Raw genomic sequence first — 24,618 nt, 5'->3', positions numbered from 1 at the left:
CATCAGGAGCTCCCAGGCAGCATTCAGAATGTGGTGAATTAAATATTATACTCTAAAGACAAGTGCCAGCTATCCACACAGACCACCGAGAGATCAATTTCCTACCAACAGACATACATACAAAAACTTCTCAATACACACGCAACATTCCTCAGTCCCACACCAGGGCCTAAGAGAATCTTATCTTCCTCCACTGGCCACACTCCCCAGCACCAGACTCAGAAAAACTCTCTTAAAATGGGGCAGGCACAATGAAAAGCTAAGTTGTTTTGCCCCTAAGCTGTGGGGCCTGAGTGTCTGTGTTCAACTACAATACACCTGCCTTAAAGACAACTTCTAGGGAATTTGGGGTAGAAGAAATTACAAGGGGCTTTTGAGAAACTAGAAAACAGAGGAAGATGTCAATGGGGCATCAAGTTAAATGTAAAAATCAATGCTCCACTCTAATTCTCCAGGAGGCTCCCAGAGCCCTCAGCCTGCCCATGTCATACATGCTCTGGTTCTCTCTCTCCAAGGCTACAGGGGGGCTCTTTGTTTAGCCATCAACAGCAGCTCCACTGGTCAGAAGGCTGGGCAAGGACCCTGGGTCAGAACTTTCAGGCTTGTTCTGCAATGTGTACCAGGGCCTTGAAGGGTACCACATAAACAGAGGGTAGGAGTGGGAGCCACGCGACATTGATCTCTATCTGCTCCAGGCACTTGCCTGGCTTCAAGTGGCACAAGCACTTTTAACTACATAAAAACAGTAGATACAGCCCACATCTTCTATCCTCACCCCTGAGAACTCCTCTAGTTTTAGTCTTCAAGGACCAGGGTCCTCAGTTCTCACAGAAGCTAGGGGGAGGGCAGGCAGAGGATGGATCCACAGAACCCAGGACCTGTTCCTAAAATCTCCCTCTATCTAACACCATTAGTTCCTACTTGGCTTCCTTGGTGCTTCATCACTCTTCTGTGGCAGCAACTACCCCTATGCAAGCCCAGCAGGAGTGATATTACTACCAGAAAGTTAGCTGGCACAGCAAATGCTCTCCCTGCCAGCAGAGCAGCAATGGAAGCAGGGAAGACATGGCGATAAATATCAGCAAGAAGCTGATGAAACCACACCGTGGCAGCTGCCAGGGCTTGCTATCCACCTTGCCACAGTGCAGAATGCAAACAGCCTACTCCTCAGAACAGGCCCAGGTGTCATCATATGGGACAAGGACAACTGGGACTAGAAGGACAAGGGGGAGAAAGGTAGGTCTAGGCTCTAAGATCAGTGACATAGGGCAAGTTAGATGAATGACATAGGTCAAGTAACATAACCTCTCTAAGCCTCAATATTTTCATAGGAAAATAAAGAAAATAATAGGTCCTATTATGTGAAGATTGAACAAGATTATGCACATGAAGTACTTAACACAGTACCTGAATGTGATAAACACTCCACAGTTTCTGGCTACTTTCATTATTATTTTAAGCCCTGGGCCTGGGTTCATAAAAAGGTTACAAAGTTGTTCCTTCTGAGGATGCCCCATTTAAAAATCAGGCCAGGGCCAGCCCCTGTTTCTTGGCACAGGTTCCTTTAGCAAAAGAACACTCCTGCCCCACACCAGTGCTCAGGACTCTCCTGTGAACAATATTTCAGCAGCACTGAGCCGAGCAGAAGAGCCCAAAATAGCATTTGCAGAGCGAGGCACATGTCACTGCCTCTCCTGTGCTTCAGAAGCGCAAGGAAAGAAAGTTTTCAATCACTTGCTCAGAAAGCTTGGCCACCCACCACCTGTCTTCCTTCGAGGGCACTGAAATCTGTGTTCTGCCAGAAAATGAAGGTCCCTAATCCCTGCAGCAGCAGTCACCACTCTGATGAACCACACTGTTTCCCTCCAGCTGGCCAAAGAGTGGCTGCTCCTGTAAAGGAGCTTTGTGGGGACAAAGGATATATGCAATTTGAATTCAGAATGTGATTCATGGGGACAGGCCTGGGGTTGATACCTGGCCGAAGGGCCTGCCATTCATGGTTTGGGTGAAACACCTCCAGGACATCAGGGTCCAGCTCCTCTTCTGCTGTGGTTTCCTTTTTCTCTGTTTCTTTGGTGGTGCTCTTCTCTGGGTTGGTCAGCGCAAACTCCTTCAGAGAAAAAGAAAAACAAAAGACAAAAAACACAGAGCATGACCAACCATAGCTAAGCATGAGGCAAGCAGAAAGAAAATGGCGTGGGGTGCTACTCTCTCCCCTCTATGCTCCTCCTCCCCTCTCCAGCCATGTTTGGACCTTTCAAGAGGTTAGCCCAGAACCAATATGAGTGAGGCAATATAGTTAAATGAACACAGCATGTGCTGCGTGTATATGGCACTTTTCTGTATATGCATAAGGAAAAAGTCCACAACATTTCATAATATCTGCAGGCGATAAAGGGAACGTACTGGGAACAGGGACTGGTAAAAAGAGACAATAAGAGCCTTTTACTTTCTACCTGATATGCTACCATACACTGTTTGATGTTTAAAATTTGTATCTATTACCCTTACAATTTAAATAGATATATTTATAAAAAACACACACACACAAACAAGAGATAGGGCCTCAAATGGCACCCCAGATGTACAGAGGCTGCCAGCTGAGGTCTAATTGATTCCCAAGGAGCCTAGCAGCACACAGTAAGTACCTGGCAATTCCCCAGGATGCCTATGGGGCATAAATGATCACTTGGGACATTCTAACCCATGTATAAGAGTTGCAAGGGGGGAAACTGAGAGTCCAGCTGGGCTGAAAAAGGAAGCAGCCCAGGTTAGAAACCTCTTCCTAAAACCTGTTTCCTTCCATCCTATGGAGAGCATGGAGGATTAATGAGAAGGTGTCAGTGGATCACTTTGAGCTCAGGAGACAGAGATGCAAGATAAATACAAAGTGTTATTCATTTTGCTCCTTCCCAGCCTTCTTGTCCCATTTTTGAACCTGTTCTTGCATAAAAACAGTAAGGCCTCAGGAAATTGGAAACAGGGGGTTCCAGAGCTCTGGAAAATTACATTTGGAAGGGCAAGGAGAAACCCACACCAGCACATGGGGACGTTATTTCAGCCCTCCCATCTCCCCCACGATCACTTTTCCTCCACCTCCCAACTCTTCCACTAACAACATTAAGTATATTTCATGGATTCCTCTCATGAACCCAAACCTGTGCTAGGCACTTTATATAGATCTCATTTTGGTTCCCAACAATTCTACCCCTGCATGGAAGGTAACAATGCATCTCTTGCAAGCAGTATCCCAGCTACAGATATGTATCCCCACCTGCACGGGTCCCTCAGGTCTGACCTTAAATTAACTATCAGAGAAAAGGTTAAGATATTAAGGTGTTGGTGATAACAATGAAAAGCCCTTAAAGGATTTACATTTTAACAAGAAACAAAGGCATGAAATTCAGGTGGAAGGATTTCATATCTTATTAGGAACCAGTAAGGAAACTATCTAGGGCAAAAAGAGGCCCTGAAATCATGTCATAAGTAATGAGAAGCACTGACTATAACATACGTAATAGTTAAGAACTCAAACTCTATACCAGATAATCTAAAGTTCAAATCCCAGTTGCTTGTGACTCCGGGAAAGTTAATTAACTTCCTAAGCATCAGTTTCCACATTTGTGAAGTGGAGACAGTAACATCTTGCTCATAAATCAGATAAAGTACTAGCCCTGCACACACGGTAGCTGTTACACTTATTATTTGTAAAGGCAGTCATAGGTTCCAGATTGATGAGTCTGTGCTGTTATATCCAACAGAGACTACACAATATGGCATCATTTAGGCAGGTCAGGTTTGGGTTGTGGTTACCTGGGCAGGCTGACCCCACAAATCCCTCCTACTCCTTCCACTTGAGGTTTGCACAAACCTGAGTTCAAAAGAAAATTAGGAACAGAAGAGAAAATGTGCTTGTGAGACTAAATAGCAGACAAACTGGTAGGAAGCAGCCTACATTCTGAGGGCATGAACATCAAACTTCCAACAGCCAAATTTCTGTGGACAGGCTCTGTGTCGTCTCTTTCAGCTTGTATCCCCCACGCCGAGCACAGGGCTTAATTTGTAATCACCAAAAAAAAGAAAGAAGAAACACCACCCTCTAGAAAAAAGACAGGTATGTCTTTTGGATGCCTTGGATTAAGGCAAATCCAAATTAACTGAGTCTGCTAGAATCCAGGTACTAGCCACACAGTCCAGAACAAAGACCACCTTATCCATTAAGTAACTGGAGTCTATAACTCCAAGGCCTAACCATGCTGGTCAGCCTCCACCTGAAGTATCACACACTACAGTGTGAGATTAGGAGAATATTTAAAAAATTTACCTCAGATATATGTGGGTCAAATGCCTCCCAGGGCCAGGCAGGGACGGATATAAATAAGTGCGGTGGGCCAGGCATAAAGCAACAGGGGATGGTGGAACTGTAAAAACTGGAGCCCTCCTGCCTTGACTAAGGAATGCAGCTGCTATTCAGCTGGTCCACCACTGCCACAAAGGCAGTCAACTTGAAAACAGAAAACAAGATTTTTATGTGAAATTTTCTTATATTTAGAACACTAAGAGGACCAAACTAAACATCTATAAGCTTTAAATTACAACTCTTGCCTTAGTGTATATATTAACCACGTAACTCCTGGCAGTTGTGGCTATAAACAAGCAACCAAATTCTCATCATCAAAAGAAGCAGGTAGGTGGAGGTGGAAGAGGGTAAAGCGGGGGATAAATGGTAATGGAAAAAAAATACAATAAAAACTAACGATAGCCCTGGCTGGTATGGCTCAGTGGACTGAGTGCCAGCCTGTAGACCGAAAGGTCACCAGTTCAATTTCTAGTCAGGGCATATGCCTGGGTTGAGGGTCAGGTCCCAAGTTAGGGGCGTGAGAGAGTCAACCAGTCAATGTATCTTTCACATATCGATAATACTCTCCCTTTTTTTCTCCCTCTCTTCCCCTCTCTCTAAAAAATTAATAAAATATTTTTTTTAAAAAAACTAACTATAAAAGACAGAGAGAGAGAGAGAGAAAAGCAGAAAAAGGCAAGAAGAATGATGATGATGAGAATATCGCAGAAGGCCCTTCAAAATCTAGGCAAGGCTAGTGTTCATTCTGATGAGTAAGAGCTGGGAAATCCTCTTTCTAAATTTCTTTAATAAGGTTATCAGGAGTGGGTTCAAGAAGGATTAGAAGGAGAATGATGAACCACTGAGCCACATACTTCAAGCCCTATGAAGGCCAAACACTTTTGCAACAATCCTGTCAGTTTTTTTGCTTTCACTTTTGAACCAGATGTTAAGACTCTCTCTCTCTCCCTCCCCCTCCCTCCCTCTCTCTCTCTCTCTCTCTCTCTCTCTCTGTGTCATTATTTTATAGCATACCTCAATTTTCGGGGGGGGGGGGCATGATACAAAACTGATGCTCCCCATCTGATCAGCTTACCCTGTTCACCAAATCTGGCTCAGAGTGACTTCGGACACACTGAACAAGATTCAGTCATATGAACATACCATAAGTTAGACAATCAGTTCGAAAGAGGAACTCTATAAAAGTTTTTGAGAAAAAGCAACATCGAAGGGGTAAGATTGTAATGATAAGAGCAGCTACCATTTACTAAGCCCTTACTATATGCCTGGCACTGGTCTAAAGTATCTTCCATGCCTCACAACTCAGCCAAATTTCATCTGTGAAGGACGTATTTTATACCCATTTTCCAGATGAGGATGAATACGGGGCCCATGCAAAATCACAACGCTGGGAAAAGCAGAGCAGAGATTTAAGTCCAGAGCGGCCTGGTTCCAAAGCCCATGCATGATTTCTGACTTACTTCTGTGTTTCCATTCTTAGTCATGTGTCCTAATGGTTGTGTCTGGATACTTAGGAAATAAAGCAGGGGGCAATTAGATTACCTTAGCACATCTATCAGCACAGCCCCCTTCCCAAGGGAAGGTGTTCATGGATAAGGTAAGAAACCACAGTCCGAAAGAAAACGAGACTAGTCTCTCTGCCTGGGCAGTGCCCTGAACAGGAAAGAAAGACCAAGAGGTTAGAGAAGCCAGACACCCCTTGGTCAGCTCTGAAGTAAATCCCATGCTCTGGTGCCCTCTCATCTGGCTTCTCAGGGCTCCCTTCCATACTGAATCTTCAACTCTCTCTTCTCCCTGCCACCATCACTCCAAATACCAATTTCCTCTCAACTGACTGGCAAGAAATCTCAGCTAAGGTGTTAGCTGACAACAGCTTACCACATCACACTCCCTTGCACTTGTATCTGAATACAAGATTCCTAAAGATCAAAAACTTCAAGATCCAAGAGAATGAATGAATCTCTAATGGTAGGTTGTAGATGCTGTGGCAGAGACAGACTGCCAGGGCAACATTTGGGGACAGAAATGTGTCTGACAGAGCCCTAAATTAAACCCCAGAAGAAGGCAATCCCTTACTAAAAATAACAGCTCACATTTATTGACCACACATTCACTTTATTGTGCCAGTCCCAATGCTGGGTGCTTTATATATAGAGTCACAATTGATCCACACTAAAATCTTAAGAGGGCAGTACCAACCATGTTGCATAGATTAGGTAACAAAGCTCAGAAATGGTCAAAGTGCCAAAGTATGTAGCAAAAGGGAGTTTACCAAAAGTCTGTGTTCCTTCTACTCGGTTCCACTACCTCCTTCATTACTGAGCACCTTTTTTGAAGGCCAGTATACCACACATCCACATCGCTTCAGCATCCACACTGATCCTGAGATGTGGCACCCAGGGAGGTGCCACAGCAAGAACCAGGAAGAAAGGCTAGCTCCAGATTATACCTGAAACACATGGCCAACATTTCCTGGATGGCCATTAACCTTCACAAATGCCCTCGGGAAGGACAATTCCAGGTTTCCAGAAGCACTTGCCTGGACTTTAGGCTCTGAAGAAAGGTTCATGTCTACTCTCTCCTCCCCCACCAGCCATATTCACTGTTGTGAAGGTGGTTGTCTGCAAAATTTGGAGTTTGAATGCCATCAGGGCAGCAATTTTTATGGTATGAGAGAAAAGATGCTTCAACTCCTACTTGTACTTAGCACATGATGAAAGATTATGACAAATGGATACAGCTTAGGAACAGACATAAGGATAAAAGCAGCTTCTGTTGATGAAAGTCAGTATTAACATTTTTCTGAGACTAGACTCAATAGAACTAATATAAATGGGCCAAAATAATTATGGCTCTGAAAGCTCATCTATTTGGTTGGACTACTATCCAAAAGGGACTTGCTAACACACAGTCCATAAGTAAATTCATCAGCATGCTTTTGTTAATTGTGCATCTGCTAAAGCTCGTAATGGGGAGCACCCAGATCCTCATGAGCTGCAGGTTGGGAGTGGGGAGTGGGGAAACAGCCCTGATCCCCTGTGACACCTGGGTGCTTTTCTGGGTCAGGCTATGCCAAAGACAGCCCCAACCCTCATGCCGTGGCCAATCCCCCCCACTCAGGGGCCCATGGGATCTCATTTTCATTGCTCTGGAATAAGAGGACAAAATACCAGTATCAACAAGATCCTAGAGAACATTAAAAGTTCACAAGGATTCATGACTCCTAACTGTATGCTCTCTCCTGCTTGACAAAGTGGGAAGAAATGCAGGGAGAAAACAAATGACTTCAGAGAGAAGGTGGAAGTTTGCAATGAGCCAAGAGGTAAACCTCAGCTGAGCTGGACTATCATTAAATTCATCACAATTGTCATTTACACTTCAAGGCCCTCCTGCTCCAAAGCCTCCAGCACTTTACCCAACATTTAGTGGGAGTCCCCAGGGTTGGGAAAGGTGGCCAGGGGAGGGTAAAGCTATCAAAACTGATAGTCAAGGCTTCTCAAGGTGGGAGTGGGGAGAGAGGACATTAGGACCTGGTCAAGGGCAGGCTGTGGCTGAGGCAAGGCAGGAGAAACTGGGCCAGGGGCCTTAGCATGCTGCAGCCAGGACAAGCTCAGGACCTTCTCAAGCATTTTGTTCCTGCCTGTGACAATGACAGAAACCCTAAACCGTGAGGTCTAGATTAATAAAGAGAGCCCTGAAAAGAACAGGGGGGAAAGGACAGAGGGAAAGAGGATACAGAGATACAGACAGACTTGAGAAAGTACAAGGAAGACAGGAACAGAGGAAGAATAAGTCTTACTTCGTGCTCACCACATAGGCACCAGTTCTTGGGGAAAATCCTGACCTTCCCAGCTCTGCCACAAACTGGCTGTATGAATATGGCCAAGATACTTAAAATCTCTTAGCCATAGTCTCCTCCTCCTCAAAATGAGGATAATAATTATAGTTGTCTACTTCATAGTATTGTTGAGGGGAATAAGTAAGAAGAGATATAAAGCACTTAATAATGCCTAGTACATGGTAAACTTCACATTATTGTTAAAATTATTATTATATCATTACCATCATCATAATTTCCCCAAAGAAAAATTGTACCATGAGCTTTAAACAGAGTCCAGAGGACTTAGGAATAGAGGGGAAGAAATATGCAGACTTTGTGATCCAGCACTGGCCACATTCCTGTAAGAAAAACAAAAGCTCATCCCACTCCCTTAGCAGCCTTGTGGCATCATGGCTTTTTTGAACCCAACAGAGATCCCTCTTGTGATAAGATACTCACTGGGTTCTGATGACCGAAGCAGAAGGTGAAGCAAAAGGCCATCAGCAGCCCGAGCGACATGCCCAAAGGAGCCATCCTTGGTAGGAGCAGGTCCTGGGGAGGCATAGGGAGACCTGATGAATATAAAAACACAAAAAACAGAAATTCAACAGGAAACTCAATGCCTGATCCCCCAGCATTGTGATTCCGTGATGTCACTTGTTCAATGAATGTAAGATATTTCCCACAAAGAAATACTATAGGTCTTCTACCACAGGGATAAATCAAAGTGAATGAAGATTCCATCTCCCATAAGAAGTCCAGCCACCCAAGGGGAGACATGCCTTTATTGGAACTGAGCCTTGATAACAGGTTGTACAGGGTGGTTTTGGCTCTGGTAAGAAGAAAAGGAAACTAACCAATTGATTTCTATGTGGACAGACATGGGCCCAAATCTGCATAAGCCTTTATAACTATTCACTTCTAAATCATACCTGCAGTTAGACCTGAAGACAGGTGGTTACAGCATCCCCTAAACCAGCAAAATTCAATATTCTCAAGCAACAAAGCCTTTCACATTACTTTTAAAACAGCCAAACAAATCAAAGTGCAAGCCCTAGTAGCTGTTAAAATGACACAAAGATGAAAGGATATCCCATGTTCATGGATTGGAGAGTTAATATTGTTAAGATGACAATGCTACCAAAGCAATATGCAGATTCAATGCAATCCCTATCAAAATCCCAATTATGTTTTTTAAAAAAATGGCAAAAACTACCCTAAAATACATTAGGAATTTCAAGGAACCCAGAAGAAGGGAAAAAAATTTTATATGTATATATATATAATTTTATATTTTTTATATATATATAATTTCAAGATATATATATATCTCGAAAAAAACAAAGTTCGAAGACTCACACGTCCTGATTTCAAAACTTACTACAAAGATACAGTAATGAAAAGAGTGTGGTACTGGCATAAGGGTAGACATATAAACCAAAAGAATAGAATTCAAAGCCCAGAAATAATCACATATATGGTCAATTCTTTTCAATAAGGGTGTCGAGAACATTCACTACAGAAAGAACAGACTCCAACAAACCATCCTGGGACAATTGGATATCCACATGCAAAAGAATGAAGTAGACCCTTCCCTTACACCATATACAAAAAAGTAACTCAAAATGAATCAAAGACCTAGATTTAAAAGCCAAAATTCTGAGAAGAAAACATAGGGAAAATCTTAATAATCTTAGATTTGGCAATAGTTTCTTAAATATGACACCAAAAACATAAATGACAAAAAAAATAGGTAAGTTGAATGCCATCAAAATTAAAATTTCTGTGTCAAAGGACAATATCAAGAGAATGAATTTCTGGTCAAGATGGAGGTGTAGGTAAACACAGCTTTCCACCTCGCACAACCACAGCAAAAATTACAACTAAACTACAAAACTATCACCCAGAATTGTCAGAAAACTGAGCTGTAATAAAGTCTGACAACCAAAGAATTAAAGAAATCACATTCATCCAGACAAGCTGGAGGGGCAGAGACAAGGAATGTGTGGTCCCATGCCCACGTGTGGTGGATAAAAATTGGGAGGGATAACTCAGGAGCAAGGGATTCACGCCCCACACTAGACCACCCAGACTAGGGTTCCAGTGCCAGGAAGTCCCCATAACTTCTGGCTGCAAAAACCAGTTGGGGGTTGGGGTGGCAGAAGAAACTGTGGGATTCTCAGGTGCCTCTTCTTAAAAGGGCCCGCAATGGACTTAGGACTTACACAGACTCACTCCCTCTGGGCTCCTGCACTGGGGCAGCAGCTGGATGGGCACCAGTGGCATACAGAGATAAAATGAGGTATATGGCATCAGGGTGAGTTCCAGGGGATAGCTTCCTCCCAGACAAAACTCCAGAGGCCAGGCAGTGACACTGTCCCCTTTCTGAGCCTTTCCCCACACAGAGCCACGCATATCAGAGACTCCATCAACCGGGATCACACAGGTCGCCCTGCCCTAGTGATTACCTAAGGTTCCCCTCAACCAGCTTACTAGTGAGCTTTCCTATAATAGGCCACTCTACTAAGACAGGGAATCAAAGCAGCTCTATCTAACAGAAAGAAACAAAGGAAGGCTACCAAAATGAGGAGACAAAAAAATATGGCACAAATCAAAGAACAGAACAAAACTCCAGGTAAAGAACTAAACAAAATGGAGATAAGCAACCTATCAGATGCAGAGTTCAAAACATTGGTTATTAGGATGCTCAAGGATCTCAATGGGTATTTCAACAGTATAAAAAAGACCCAGGCAGAAATGAAGGTTACACTAAGTGAAATAAAGAAAAATTTACAGGGAAACCAACAGTGGAGTGGATGAAGCTGAGAATCAAATCAATGATTTGTAACATAAGTAGGGGGGGGGAAACATTCAATCAAAAAAGCAAGAAGAAAAAAAGCATCCAAAAAAAACAAGGATAGGCTAAAGAGCTTCTAGGACAACTTCAAACACACCAACATTCAAATCATAGGGGTGCCAGAAGAAGAGGAGAAATAGCAAGAAATTGAAAACTTATCTGAAAAAATAATGAAAGAAAACTTCCATAATTTGGAAAAGGAAACAGACCTGCAAGTCCAGGAAGTAGAGAGAGTTCCAAACTAGATGGATGCAAAGAGGACCACACCCAGACACATCATAATTAAAATGCCAAAGATTAAAGATAAAGAGAGAATATTAAAAGCAGCAAGAGAAAAGCAGAGAGTGGTTGTTACCTACAAAGGAGTTCCCATAGACTGTCAGTTGGTTTCTCGGAAGAAATTTTGTAGGCTACAAGGGACTTGCAAGAAGTATTCAAAGTAAAGAAATGCAAGGACCTACAACCTAGATTACTCTATCTAGCAAAGCTATCATTTAGAATCAAAAGACAGATAAAGCGCTTCCCAGACAAGGTAAAGCTAAAGAGGTTCATCATCACTCAGCCACTACTATATGAAATGTTAAAGGGATTTGTTTAAGAAAAAGAAGATGATCAAAACTATGAACATTAAAATGGCAATAAATTCACAACTATCAATAATTGAATCTAAATTTTATGTTATGTATACTTTACCACAATAAAGAAGTCATCTTCTTGTTAAAAAAAAGAAAGAAAAGAAATTGAATCTAAAAAACAAACTAAGCAAACAAGTAGAACAGAATCATAGATATGGAGATCACTTGAAGGGTTATCAGTTGGGAGGGGAAAGGTAGAAGATGGGGGGAAACGTGCAGGGATTAAGAAATACATATTGGAAGGTACAGAGTAGACGGGGATGTTAAGAACAGTATGGGAAATGGAGTAGCAAAACAACGTATATGCATGACCCATGGACATGAACTAAGGGCAAGGGATTGTTGGAGGGAATGGGGGAACCAGGGAGACTGGGACAAAGGTGGGGGAAGTGGGACAACTGTAGCAGCGTAATCAATAAAATATATTTTTTTAAAACGAGAATGAAAAGACAACCCATAAAATGGGAGAAAGTATTTGCAAATCACAGAGCTGATAAGTATTAATATCCACAATATATAAACAACTCCAGCAGCTCAACAACAAAAAGACAAGCAACCCAAAATAAAAATGAGCCCTGGCTGGTATGGCTCACTTGGTTGGGCATGGTCCCACAAACCGAAAGGTCACTGATTCAATTCTGGTCAGGGCACATGCATAGGTTGCAGGCAAGCTAGGGCACATGCCTGGGTTGCAGGTTTGGTCTCCTGGGGTACACATGAAAGGCAACCTATCAATATTTCTTTCTCACATTGATGTTTCTCACCCTCTCTTACTCCCTCCCTTCCCCTCTCTCTAAAATCAAAAATTAAATTAAATTAAATTAAAAGTGGGCAAAGGACATTCTCCAAAAAAAGATACACAAATGCCAATAGGGATATAAAAAGATTACAAGCATCATTAATCAGTAAGGAATGCAAATCAAAGCCACAATGAAATAACACTTTAAATCCACTACAATTAAACAAGAACAACAAAAAAAGAAAATAACAAGTGTTAACAAGGATGTAGAGAAACAGGAACTCTCTTACATTGCTGGTGGGAATATATAATGGTGCAGCTGCTGTGGGATACAATAAGGCAGTTGCCAAAAAGCTAAACATCGAATTACCATATGATCCAGCAATTCCACTCATACGTATATATTCCACCCAAAAGATACAAAAAATGTGACTCAGACAGATACTTCCACGTGAATGTCAGCAGCATTATTCATAATAACTAAAACGTGGAAATAACTCAAGAATCCATCAACAGGTGAATGTATTTTTTTAGTGTGGTGTATACATACAATGGAATATTATTTACACATGAATCTTGAAAACATTATACCAACTGAAGTAAGCTAGACATAAAATGACAGATACTATATGATTCTACTTAAATAGAATATCTAAAATAGACAAATTCAGAGAGATATAAAGTAGATTACAGGTTACCAGGGAAGTTACTGGGTACAGAGTTTCTGTTTGAAGTGGTGAAAATAATTTGGTCAGTAAACTAGAGTGGAAGTCAAGAGAATTTAATCCAAATTGATGAATAATCTAGAAAAGGAACAAAGAAATACAAAATAAAAGACCAAAACAAAAAAAAAATAAAAACCTTAGATAAATTCAGCAGATGTCAGTATTAGCCCAGACCCTTATAAAAGGTTTGTGTGGTGATCACTCAGCCTCTATACACGTTATTAAGCAATTTACTCCAGAGAGGCTTAACTGAATTAATTATGGGGGAACATCTCTTAAGAGTATGTTTACCTTTTCTCTTTCCTATTCCTGCCACACTCCTCCATGTTCCACCTCAAGAAATTGGTCCTATGACATGATTGCAGTGGGACCGAAAGCCCTGCCTGCACCCACTCTCTTAAGTTATTACCCTCTTGCCCAGCACAGCCCTTCTCAAGGGCAGATGGAAACTTTCCCTAAGGACATCTGGAGCCATGAAAGAAAACAGTCCTGCTGGACTGACACTGTGCTAAAAAAGCACAACCAAATGGAAAAGCAAAGGCTTGGGTGCTATAAATAGCTGCTACACTCACCCAGCAGCAAAAGCCTTTGCTTTCTGCCAGCTTCTCCCCCCACCCCTGCCTTTTTTTCTTTTTTTTGTCAACAAAATGGACCTGCTGATTACCACATGAGCTTCCCTCAGCAACCTGGCTCCCTGGGGCACCAATCACACTGAAAGACAGGGAATGAGTTCACAGCATGGCACTAGGTTCTGGACAGGTGCCTCACCATGCCTGGGCATGAGGGGATTGGGGATCAGACTGGATGAGGATGAATGAGGGGCAGAGGCTGCCATATCAGGAGTGAGAACGCTGGGAAGGGAGACGGGTCCCAAAATACCTTTCTTACCCCTGCTGCCTTGGCTGTAGGGGGAAAAGGGAATAAAAAATGGAAGCGGGGGACTCACAGCATAATGAGGACAACATAAAATAAGAGAGAACAAAGATTATCTCAAGATCCACTGGTTTCTTTTCCCCTACATGAGAGTGTTCATGTGTACATGCATGTACATAGAATTAGATGCTCCCTTCTAACAGGAATATACACTGGAACTGGTGCTAGGGAAAAAGATGAGGAGGAAGAGATAAATGAAAATAAAGAAGTTAAAGTCAAGAGACAACAAATCAGCAAGAGCAGGAGGCCCAGAAGGGATGGAGGAAGATGAGACTGGGGACAGCTGATGATGCACAAAAAGCAGCTTCCCCACTCCTGGAGTGGGAAGGGGAGTGGGGGAAGAGAGAAATGGCAGTACCTACAGGGCTCCCAGCGCCTCCATCTCCCGCACGCACATTAATGCCCTCAGAAGCATTTTCTGCCAATACTAAGAGATCAACTACAAATGGATCCTTCATGTCCCCCCAGTAATTCTACATGGGTTACACACCTGACCAATTTATTGCCTCCATATATGTTTTTCCATGAAACAGGGAGAGAGAGAACATGGAGAGTGGGAAGGTGCGTGGGGAGAGACTTAGAAGAAGGCTGAGAGAAAGGTGCGAGACAGTTTACCAGGCTTTGCAGGGGCACCCAAAGGGCAAGTGCAAACTCTGCAGCAAGCAGGCATGGGTAATGGGGTCCTCTGCCTTCTTATGACCTGGCCTGCAGCCGTGTCACCTGGTCTCCTCCTTATTCAGGATATGGCAGGTGGAGAACAAGCAGACATTGTTTCCCCTGGGTTTTATACTGAAGCTGGGAAGACAGGGGGAAAGAGGCAAAGGGGAAGTGGCACACAGGTTCGTTCTGCCAGGATGACTATCTCATGCAGAGACCTAGAAAACAACAGTAGCAAAAGAAAACCTCAGACCCTGACATAAATAAAGCCAAAGTCAAGGGAACCCATTGAGGCACAGGCTGGCACACTCAGCGTGAGGTGAGTGCCTTCCCCAAACCACTTACCCCCCACTAACTTTAGGTTCACCTTATCAACTGCCTCTACACCTCCAGCAAACAAACCCTCAATGAAGGACAGACCTACACCTTTACTTTCACATCCTTCTTCCAACTTAAAATACTATCTTCCAGTCCAAGAAAGGGAAACATACTTCGGTATGCCTTAAGTATCTTTGGGCTTTGAAACAGAAGAGATAAGGTTTTTGAGATGCCCATTTTCCTATCAAAATTGGCCATTTGTAGGCTGTACCTCTACTTAAATTAAGGTTGGATGCTCTCAGCAATATGTATTGCCAGTTTACTGCAGCCAGAGCAATGATAAGGGCGCAGGGGAAAGGCAGTCCACAGAGTGGTTAGCCCTTACTTCCCTTCATGCCTCATGTCCTCCACTCAATTCAGACAGGACATACTGGGCCCTATGTAAATACAACATCCTCCCATAACTGTCTTCTCTTAAGACAGGAAAGGATGCAGGAAGCCAACAAAGGAGGGGCGATGGGACTGCTGGAAGGCCCCATGGACAGTGGCTGCTCTCCAGTCTCAGGGCCCAAGCACAGGGGACCAGGAAAAGGGTACAAAGGTCCTCAGTAGGCCACGCCACCTCACCAGCCTGATTAGGATCACTTGGAACTCCATCTTATAAAGTGCTCGTATTCTTAGCCTACACTGCATGTCCACGTATTTGTTTCCCCAATTATTTTGGGAAAAGTAAGAGCAAGAATTCCTGCCTTCACTTTATAAGGAGAAAATTGAAGGAAAGAGATAAAAACATTGGACAGAAAGTGTAGTACAGTCATACCTTGGTACTCGTCAGCTTCAGAACTTGTCAAGCCCTGTAGCTGTCACATTTTGATGAGAAAAAAAAAATGTTTCAGCACTCAGCACTTGCTCAGGACTCATTGCATTTACTAGAATTTGTAGAAGTCACTATGCTACCCTGCAAGAGAAAATCTTCATCACCCATCACTTGCTGGCCACTTGGCACCCCTCTCTCGTGATGAAACAGAGGTCGACACATCAGTCTCACAGTAGCTCTCAAACAGTGCAGAACCCCTACATATTCATCATTACTGTCTTATACTTCTGTGCATTTTAACTGCTAATCGTGGGTCGTAAAAAGGTTAAGAGTGATCCCACTAAGCCTAAAAGGCAGTTAAAAAGAACCATGATAAAAAAAAAAAACAAAACCCACATCATAGCTCAGTATGAGAGCAGTGTGGGTGTGACTGATACCATTCTTATGTTCAAGATGCCGAGAACAACAATCTTAACAATAGTGAGAAATAAGGAAGCAATTAAAGCAGCAAATGTTTCTAAAGGTGTAGAGACTGTGAGTAAGCAATACTCACCGACATCTGAAGAAGTTGAAAAATTGCTTTACATCTGGATTAATGAAAAACAGTTAGCAAGTGACAGCATTTCTGAGGCAATAATTTGTGACCAAGCTAGGCAACTGCATGCTGATCTGTTAAAAGGCAAGCCTTGAACAAGAGGGTGAAAGCACTCAAGTGTTTAAAGCCAGTCATGGATGGTTCCATTAATTTGAAAAGAGAACTGGCATTCATAGTGTGGTGAGGCATGAAGAAGCAGCCGAGTTTAGGGAGCATGTTTAGGGAGCATGTTTAGGGAGCATGCGGAGTTTAGGGAGGCTGAGGGTTTTGTCCCCACAACGAGTGTTTAACTGTGACAAGACTGGTTTGTTCTGGAAGAAAATATCTAACAGAACCTACATCACTCAAGAGGAGAAGGCATTTCCATGGTACAAGCTGATAAAGAACAAGCTAACTCTGTTGCTGTGTGGGAATGCTAGTGGAGATTTAAAACTTAAGCCTCTACTAGTGTATCACAGTGAAAACACGCAAGTTTTCAAGAGAGAATGTGATAAAAAGCGAGTTAAGTGTGAACTGGAGGGCCAGGATTAAAGCTTGGGTGATGAGGCAGAGACAGTTCTTTATCGAGTAGATGAACAAAGTTTTTGGCCCCAGTGTGAAAAAATATTTGCAGAAAAACAAACTGCCTCTGAGGGCTTTGTTAATTATGGGCAATGCTCCTGCTCACCATTTAGGCTTGGAGGACGACTTACTAGAGGAGTTGAGTTTCGTAACTGTGAAGTTTTTGCCCCCTAACACAGCTCCTCTGCCCCAGTCCACAGACCAGGTCATTTCCAACTTCAAAAACACTCTATACAAAGGTCCTTTTCCTTAGGTGTTTTGAAGTAACCTCAGATACACAGCTGTTTTGCCCAGCATACGAGTGGCCAGAGAGCCAGGCCACAATCATGTAGTAATGCCAGCTGCAGGAACAGCTGTAAAACAATTTCTGCTTTACAAACTGAAGGCCAGAAGATGAGCTGTTCCCATAGATGCACATTCATTACTATTTATGGGCTACACAAACTCATTCAAAATCACACACACACACACACACACACACACACACACACACACACACACAGAAGTCACTTGTCTCTACACAAACAGAAACTCACTGCCTAATTTGAGCAGGCAAATATGAAGCTGAAGAAGCAATGCAAAGAGGGCACTGAAAGGACAGCCCTGACAAGAGAGAACAATGGGCAAAGGCTTAGGAAAAGAAATGAATTTTTAAAGAATAATTTAAAAGTTAGTCAGGCAAACAGGCTTTTTCCCCCCTAATGAAGCATAGACTAAACAAAAAATCAGGAGGTAGATAGCAATTAAGTGAAAAGAGCCTTTGATCAGCAAGACATGTGGCTTCTAACCTGTCTGGACTATCCTTAAGCTACTGACCATTTATGTAATGGGAACACTATCTGCCCCAAATATTAAAGTCATCCCTAAGGCCAAGGACATGGGGACTGCTCTCAACAAATCCAAGGCACCCAAGAAAGAAAGCAATTAGAAGAGGCTATTGAAGGATAGACGGTTCACAACTAACCCAAGCCTCTGCCTGACCAGAGAGCTAAAACCTACTTGTGTAGCCTGGTCCTCTCCAGACCTATCCTACTCAGCCACAGCCTTCAAAGAATCTGAATGCTGGAACAATACTTAAAACTCATTCTTTATTTGGACTGCTAAAACTCCAGAAAACACAGCAGGGACTCAATATCTACATACATATAGAATAAGCAGAGCTCAATGCCTTTCAGCACAGAGCTTGTCAGTGGGTCCAGGAAGACCCTGGCAACTTCACACCTGTTGAAGACAAAAAGGTAGAGAGGGCTAGCACTGGATAAGAATTTTGATGCCATCAACGCAGAGGTAATAACCAAGGCGACAAGAATAAAATCCCTGTCTTAGGTAGAAACTGTAGAGAGAAAGAAACAATTAGCCAAGAAAAGTCTTCAAGTTCAGGGCTGGAGGTTAGGAAAAGAAAGAGGAGCAAGGGAACCAGACAAGGAACAACAAGAGTAGTGAAGAATTACACAGGTCAAGAGAGGAGAGAATCCTAAAGTCACAGGCAACAATGTCAAGAGATCAATCAGAATGAGGAGAAAATGCACTGGATTTGGCAATGAGGCTCCCAGAGGACCTTCAAAAGAGAGCACACCAGTGGAACATTAAAAGGCTGAGCAGGTCCACTGAAATTTGGAGATTTGTAGCCACTTCTCTAAATCCAATTTTTTCAACATTTTCATTAGTTTTAATAATGACAGAGAAAAAAACTGACTCCAGTGGTCCTATGGAGGGATTCTCTGATGACATACAATAGGTGCCTATGATGGCGTGAGCTACCACTCCTCAATACACATGTCCTTGGGACAGTAGTGGGCACAGTCACAACAGCAGAGTGAGGGGGCAGGGAAGCAAAATTTACAAGAAAAAACTCCCATTGGACACAACTCCACCCTCTCAGAGTTTTCAGCCATACCTCAGACTGCAGAAGCAGCTTTAGTTCTTACACTTTGTAGAGCTGTACTAATCATAACTGCAGGGCTTGGAGTAAGGGATGAAGAGAAATGCCCCAGTGACAATCAAGTCCCTTGTATTCAAATGCAGAATCTGTACAGTTGAAAGGAATATTAATTCTTTCACGTAATTATAGTCAACATTTATAGAGCACTTTCTCTGTTCCAAGCAAAGTTCTAAACACATTTGCTCCTCCCAAAAATCCTCTGATGGGATTCTAATATGCTGCTCATTTTGCCCATGAGGGAACTAAAATTCAGAGGTCAAGTAACTTGCCCAAGTTCACACAACCAGAGAATGACAGAGTACAGATTAAAAGCCAATTTGGCCCCAGGACTCGTGCTCTTTCCACAGACTATACTGACTTTCCATTGGTCTATGAAATCAGCCACAGAAACTGACTCACTTTATTTGCTCTCTGTGAATAAAAAAGCATACATTTTGTGTCAGGAGAGAAATTTTAAATGAGCCTACTAGGGTCCTCTTGTGGAGAGATCCACCTCTCCAAGTTTCTGCACATCACACACATGCACACGAGTGTGCGTGCACACACATACATTTTGATTACTGAATGACCTTGGCACAGCCCTGCCCACAGCAGAGGCACAGACATTCAAGAGGAAGAATGCTCTTAACTCAAACTGCAGCTAGGTCATTGGCACCCTGTATGGCTTGACCTTTTCACCTCCCATCACTCAGGCTTCCCAGCTTTACAGGAATCAAAAACATCCTTACTCTCCCTCACAGAACCCAGCACCATGCACTGCCCTCATATGTGCCTAACTGTTTGGCAAAAACTCAGCAGAGAGGAAGGAAGAACTATATGAGGTAAAAGATGGCCAAGATGATATCTAAGCTCGTTTCCAACTAGTCTACAAACCTGACATGCCATGGTTCCCCATTCAGAAAACATATAGAACAGGATTACTTCTACATGACAGATGGAAAAAAAAAAAAAAATAGAGCCCAAAAGGTAGATGGGACTTGCCTCAGCACACCAGCAAGTAACCAGGTAAATTATAGAAATATCCTAGATCTGGTCAATGTACTTTCCAGTAGGCCCTAGATTGCAAACTCCTAGCAGATTGCTTCCTGACCCTTACTGAGGTCCTGAGAGTGATAGGCCTGTGTCTGATGATAACAATAAAGGTTACGAGAAGCTCCTCTCTTCTCCACCTCCACTCCAAGTGTAAGAAAAGTATGTGGGCTCTGGATTTCAACCCAGGTCCTTCCAACTAGTTGTGGGAGTTTGGGTTAGCTGCTTGACCTCTCCACGTTTCAATTCCTTCATCTGAAAAGGGACTTGATAGTAACTATTTTGTAAGATAATTGTCAGTATTAGGATGATTTGAAATATATAGCACAGTGCCTGACACAAAATGAAGGCTCAAGAAGCTTGTAACAACTGTTGTTAGAGCAAATTCTGAGCAAAGGATAGGATAAACAAAAGCAGTGAGTGCTTCACCCTCAGAGAGCTGTCTTCTGCTCTGACAATCAAGCCTCTCCTTGGAACCTAGTTTCCCTGAGCCAGAGGTCTGCCCACACACCTGAACTACACACTCTGAGTGGCTACAGAGGCATTTCCATTGAAACCTTTAATCAATACTGGTTGACTCTGCATCAGTGCCCACTGAAGAACAGCCACTTCAGACAGAGAACAACCATTTTAGAGCCCAGCTTCCTGATGAGTCAGGCCTGTGTCCAAATTCCTGCTACTACTCTCCTACCTTGATGGGGGGAGTAGAAAGAGCAGGAGCAACAAGGGCAAACCTAGACTTCTTAGAATACCCAAGACAGGGTGAGCTGTCATCCAAGGCATAAGGACCCCAGGGCTGCCTTCTCTGTCCTTTTAAAATAATAACTAGATCACCTGACAGTATGCACAATGGGGTTTCTCTATAGCCTGCTTCCAAAAACTACCAGGGACTTCCATACACTTATCCAAACACCCCAGAGTTCCTTTTGGGGGCGCGTTTGGAATGGGAGGGTCCTATTTCATTTTTGGATTGGATTTCAATCTATTTTGCTCCTCAATTTCTGTTCACAACCAGTAGATAGCATGGCTTTTCACATTTGAGTCTCAGACAGTACAATATTAAAAAGAAAGCCCTGTTAAGGAACTTGCCCTGAGAAAACAGATACTGTCCCGGGCAAGTTGAGACACAAATTATGACTTTGAAATGATGAGATGAACAACAATTAAGATGTTTCTTAAACTAACTGAGGAGTCTCTGGAATACAGCATTTACTTACAGAAACACGCAGCAGCAACAGGAAGATGGGTCACCAAGCCCAGAACTCGCTACTACCACATTGGCATTGGCTGTGTCTTCCAGGTAAGTCAGCAACTGAAACATCATATTTTATTTTTAACATGCCTGAGAGTCCAAGACTATTTATAATCACAGATTCTTAAAAACTTAAAAGGAGGATGAATTTTTAAATGTACACATTTACATATGTGGGCAGAAACACGAAAATCAGATGCCTCTCAACACAGCTCAGGGAGCCATAACTCACGGCTTTCACAATCCCACCTAACACCTAGAGAAAATCCAGGCGCCTTCTCTGAGAGATGGTGGGAGGCTGGGTAGGTAGCCAAGAAACAAAGAAACCTAAACTCAGCACTTGGCAGGACAATTAAGGAGCAGAGAATTTTAAATGTATTGTTTCTGACTCTAAATATGTCTACATTTATTACCAATTTGGGATCAGAAACCACATTTAGTTCTGCCATGACCATGCACTAAAAATATTAAGCAAAGTATTATTGCCTAGGAAACAGCAGTCCTCCCTGCTGCAGCAGCCCCATTTCAGAGCTGATTCTGCATGGTCCCAGGCCTCCTCATCCTGTGCTTCACTGAAAGCCCAGTTACAAGCAGAACTGCCACTGTCCTGCCAAGGCATCGCTTACTTTTTAAGAAGGCAACAACAGGAGCCAGAGCTAGAGGCTACACAACCTCCCCATCCTCTCCACAGGAGTGTTAGGTTGTCAGTGAAGTTCCATTTCACAGGCCTGTATCAGCTAGAACCCACCTGACTGGGAGCTACACAAGGGGAAGGATAACTGTCCACCTAACCCACTACTGTATCTTCACTGCTCAGCACTGTGCCTGGTACTCAAAAAATATCCGTTGACTGAATAAAATCAGTACTCTAAAAAGAGGTCATCTGAAATAGCACCATGGAAAATAATATTGTCATTGATATGGGTAAAAATATAGACTATGGTGATGCATGAAAACAGGTACATAAAATAGGTGAGCAGAAGCAGAACATAATAGCACACATACGAATTACTACTTTGAAAAAAAAGTGTGTGGCCACCTCAATGATCCAGTAAGAAGTTAGAATTATGGAAAGCTGTGCTCAATGAAGTCTTTCTTCTTGAAATGCTAGATATATGAAAAAAACATTTAAAATAAATTTTATTCTGAATATAGAACCACCTCACTTGTCTGCTGACTTGATCTGACCCCTGGGATGGCTCAGAGGCCTTGTTCTTGTTCAGCAACCCCAAGAACAGACCATCCATCCAACAGCCCAAGGAAAGAGAGAGCACAGGGGAAAAACCACAAGCTTAAAGACCAACTTACCAACTTGACCCTTTTGCCAGCAGAGCTTCCAGTCTGCATCAACAGTATGACTGGCTACACAAGTGGCCAAGATGGACGTACAAAGATTATAAAAATATGGCAAAGTTGACCTGGTCCAGCTTCAAGGCCAGAGCTCCAAATAGGTAGCCTCCTGCCACATAGCCCAGGGCCTACCAGCCAGCAAAGTGCCTATTAGGAAGGGTAGCAATAAAGCAAGCCTTCTAAAATTTAAAAAAATAAAAAATAAAAAAAAAAAAAAGGCCCAGAAGGGAATATTTCCTGACTCATTCTACGAGGCCAGAATTACCCTGATACCAAAGCAAGACAAGGACACTCCCCCCACCAACAACAACAAAAAATACACATGCACACATAGACTAATACCTCTTATACATATATATGTAAAAATCCTCAACAAACCAAATTCAGCAGCATGTTAAAAGGTACAACAATTATTATCAAGAGGGATTTATCCCAGAAATTCAAGAATGGCTCAGCCCATGAAAACTAATCCACTTAAAAAGTTGCATTGATAGAATAAGCAAACAAACAAACAAAAAAAAACACGATCACCTCAATTGATACAAAAAAAGCATTTCACAAAATCTAATATCCTTTCACTATAATAATAAGCAATAAACCAGAAATAGAAGAGAACTTCATTAACATAATTAAAGGCCATATATGAAGAATCCATAGCTAACATCATACTTAATGGTGAAAGACTGAAAGTTTTTCTCTTAGAATCAGAAATAACACAAGGATATCTGTTTTTGCCACTTATTAAACATAATACTAGAAGTTCTAGACAGCAATTAAGCAAGAAAAAGAAATAAAAGGCATCCATATTGAAAAGGAAGAAGCAAAACTATCTCTATTAACAGATGACATGATCTTGTATGTAGAAAACACTAAAGAATCTACAAAAAAAAAAAAAAGACTAATAGAGCTAATAAAGTCAGCAGAGTTGCACATACAAAGCCCACTCAAAAGTGAGTTGTATTTCTATACACTAGCAAAAAATAATCCAAAAAGGAAGTTAAGAAACTAACTCCAGTTCTGGTTGGTGTGGCTGAGTGAACTGAGCTCCATCCTCCAAACCGAAAGATCACCAATTCAGTTCCTGGTCAGGACACATGCCTGGGTTGCAGGCAAGACCACAGGTTGAGGTCATGTGAGAGGCAACCAATTAACATATCTCTCAAGCACTGATTTTTCTCTCCGTCTCTTTCTCCCTTCCCTCTCTCTGAAAATAAATAAAATCTTTTTTAAAAAGTTTTTAAAGAGAAAATAACTCCATTTAAAATAGCACCAGAAAGAACAAAATACTTAGAAATATATTTACCAAAGGAAGAAAGACTTTAACCAAGGTGAACGACTTGTACACTAAAAACCATAAAACCTTGCTAAAAGGAATTAAAGAAGACCTAAATAAATAGACATTCTGGGTTCAAAAATAAGACAACTTAATATTGTTAAGATGACAATATGACGCAAAGCAATATACAGATTAATGCAATCTCTGTCAAAATCCCAACAGCATTTTTTGCAATAATGGAAAAACATATCCTAAAATTCATATAGTATTTCAAGGGACCCCTGAATACTCAAAACAATCTTAAAGAAAAACAAAGTTGGAGGAGTCACATGTCCCAATTTCAAAACATTATCACAAAGCTACAGTAAGCAAGACAGCATGGTACTGACATAAACATACACTCTCACATCTACGGTCTGATTTTTAACAAGGGTACCATTGACTACAAATGGATCAAAAAACTAAATTTAACAGTTACATAAAATTCTTGGAAGAAAACATAAGGATAAAACTTCATGACCTGAGACTGGGTAACAGTTTCCTAAATATGAAACTAAAAAAGGAGACGAGAAAAAATAGATAAATCAGACCTCATCAAGATTTTACAACAAAGGATTTAATTTATTTATTTTTAAAGAGAGTCGGAGGGAGAAAGGGAGAGAAACATTGATCAGTTGCCTCTTGAATACCCCCAACTGGGGACCTGGCATACAACCCAGGCATGTGCCCTGACTAGGAATCAAACTGGTGAA

At 42.2% G+C, this 24,618-nt stretch overlaps 1 protein-coding gene across 3 annotated transcripts in view; it reads right to left on the bottom strand.

Annotated features, from left to right (window-relative positions):
- The window catches only part of SIL1 (SIL1 nucleotide exchange factor), a 196,460-nt gene that overhangs the window by 131,529 nt on the left and 40,313 nt on the right, over window positions 1-24,618 (bottom strand). The window contains exons 1-3 of one of the 3 annotated variants that reach the window (XM_054568383.1): window positions 21,206-21,275; window positions 8,640-8,752; window positions 1,975-2,110 (exon numbers count right to left, since the gene is read on the bottom strand). In XM_054568383.1, the coding sequence (XP_054424358.1) occupies window positions 1,975-2,110; window positions 8,640-8,744 (241 nt within the window). In that variant the 5' untranslated portion in view covers window positions 8,745-8,752; window positions 21,206-21,275. Of the gene's footprint in view, window positions 1-1,974; window positions 2,111-8,639; window positions 8,753-21,205; window positions 21,276-24,618 lie in introns of those variants that run through there. The other 2 variants (XM_054568382.1, XM_054568385.1) reach the window with 2 other exon arrangements.

Source organism: Pteronotus mesoamericanus, unplaced genomic scaffold (assembly GCF_021234165.1).
Source record: "Pteronotus mesoamericanus isolate MK-2021 breed Mesoamerican mustached bat unplaced genomic scaffold, CSHL_Meso_final contig_2, whole genome shotgun sequence".
In the NCBI taxonomy this organism is placed as follows: Eukaryota; Metazoa; Chordata; class Mammalia; order Chiroptera; family Mormoopidae; genus Pteronotus; species Pteronotus mesoamericanus.
Note: the sequence above shows the minus strand (reverse complement) of the source record. Positions and strands in the feature narration are given on the sequence as shown.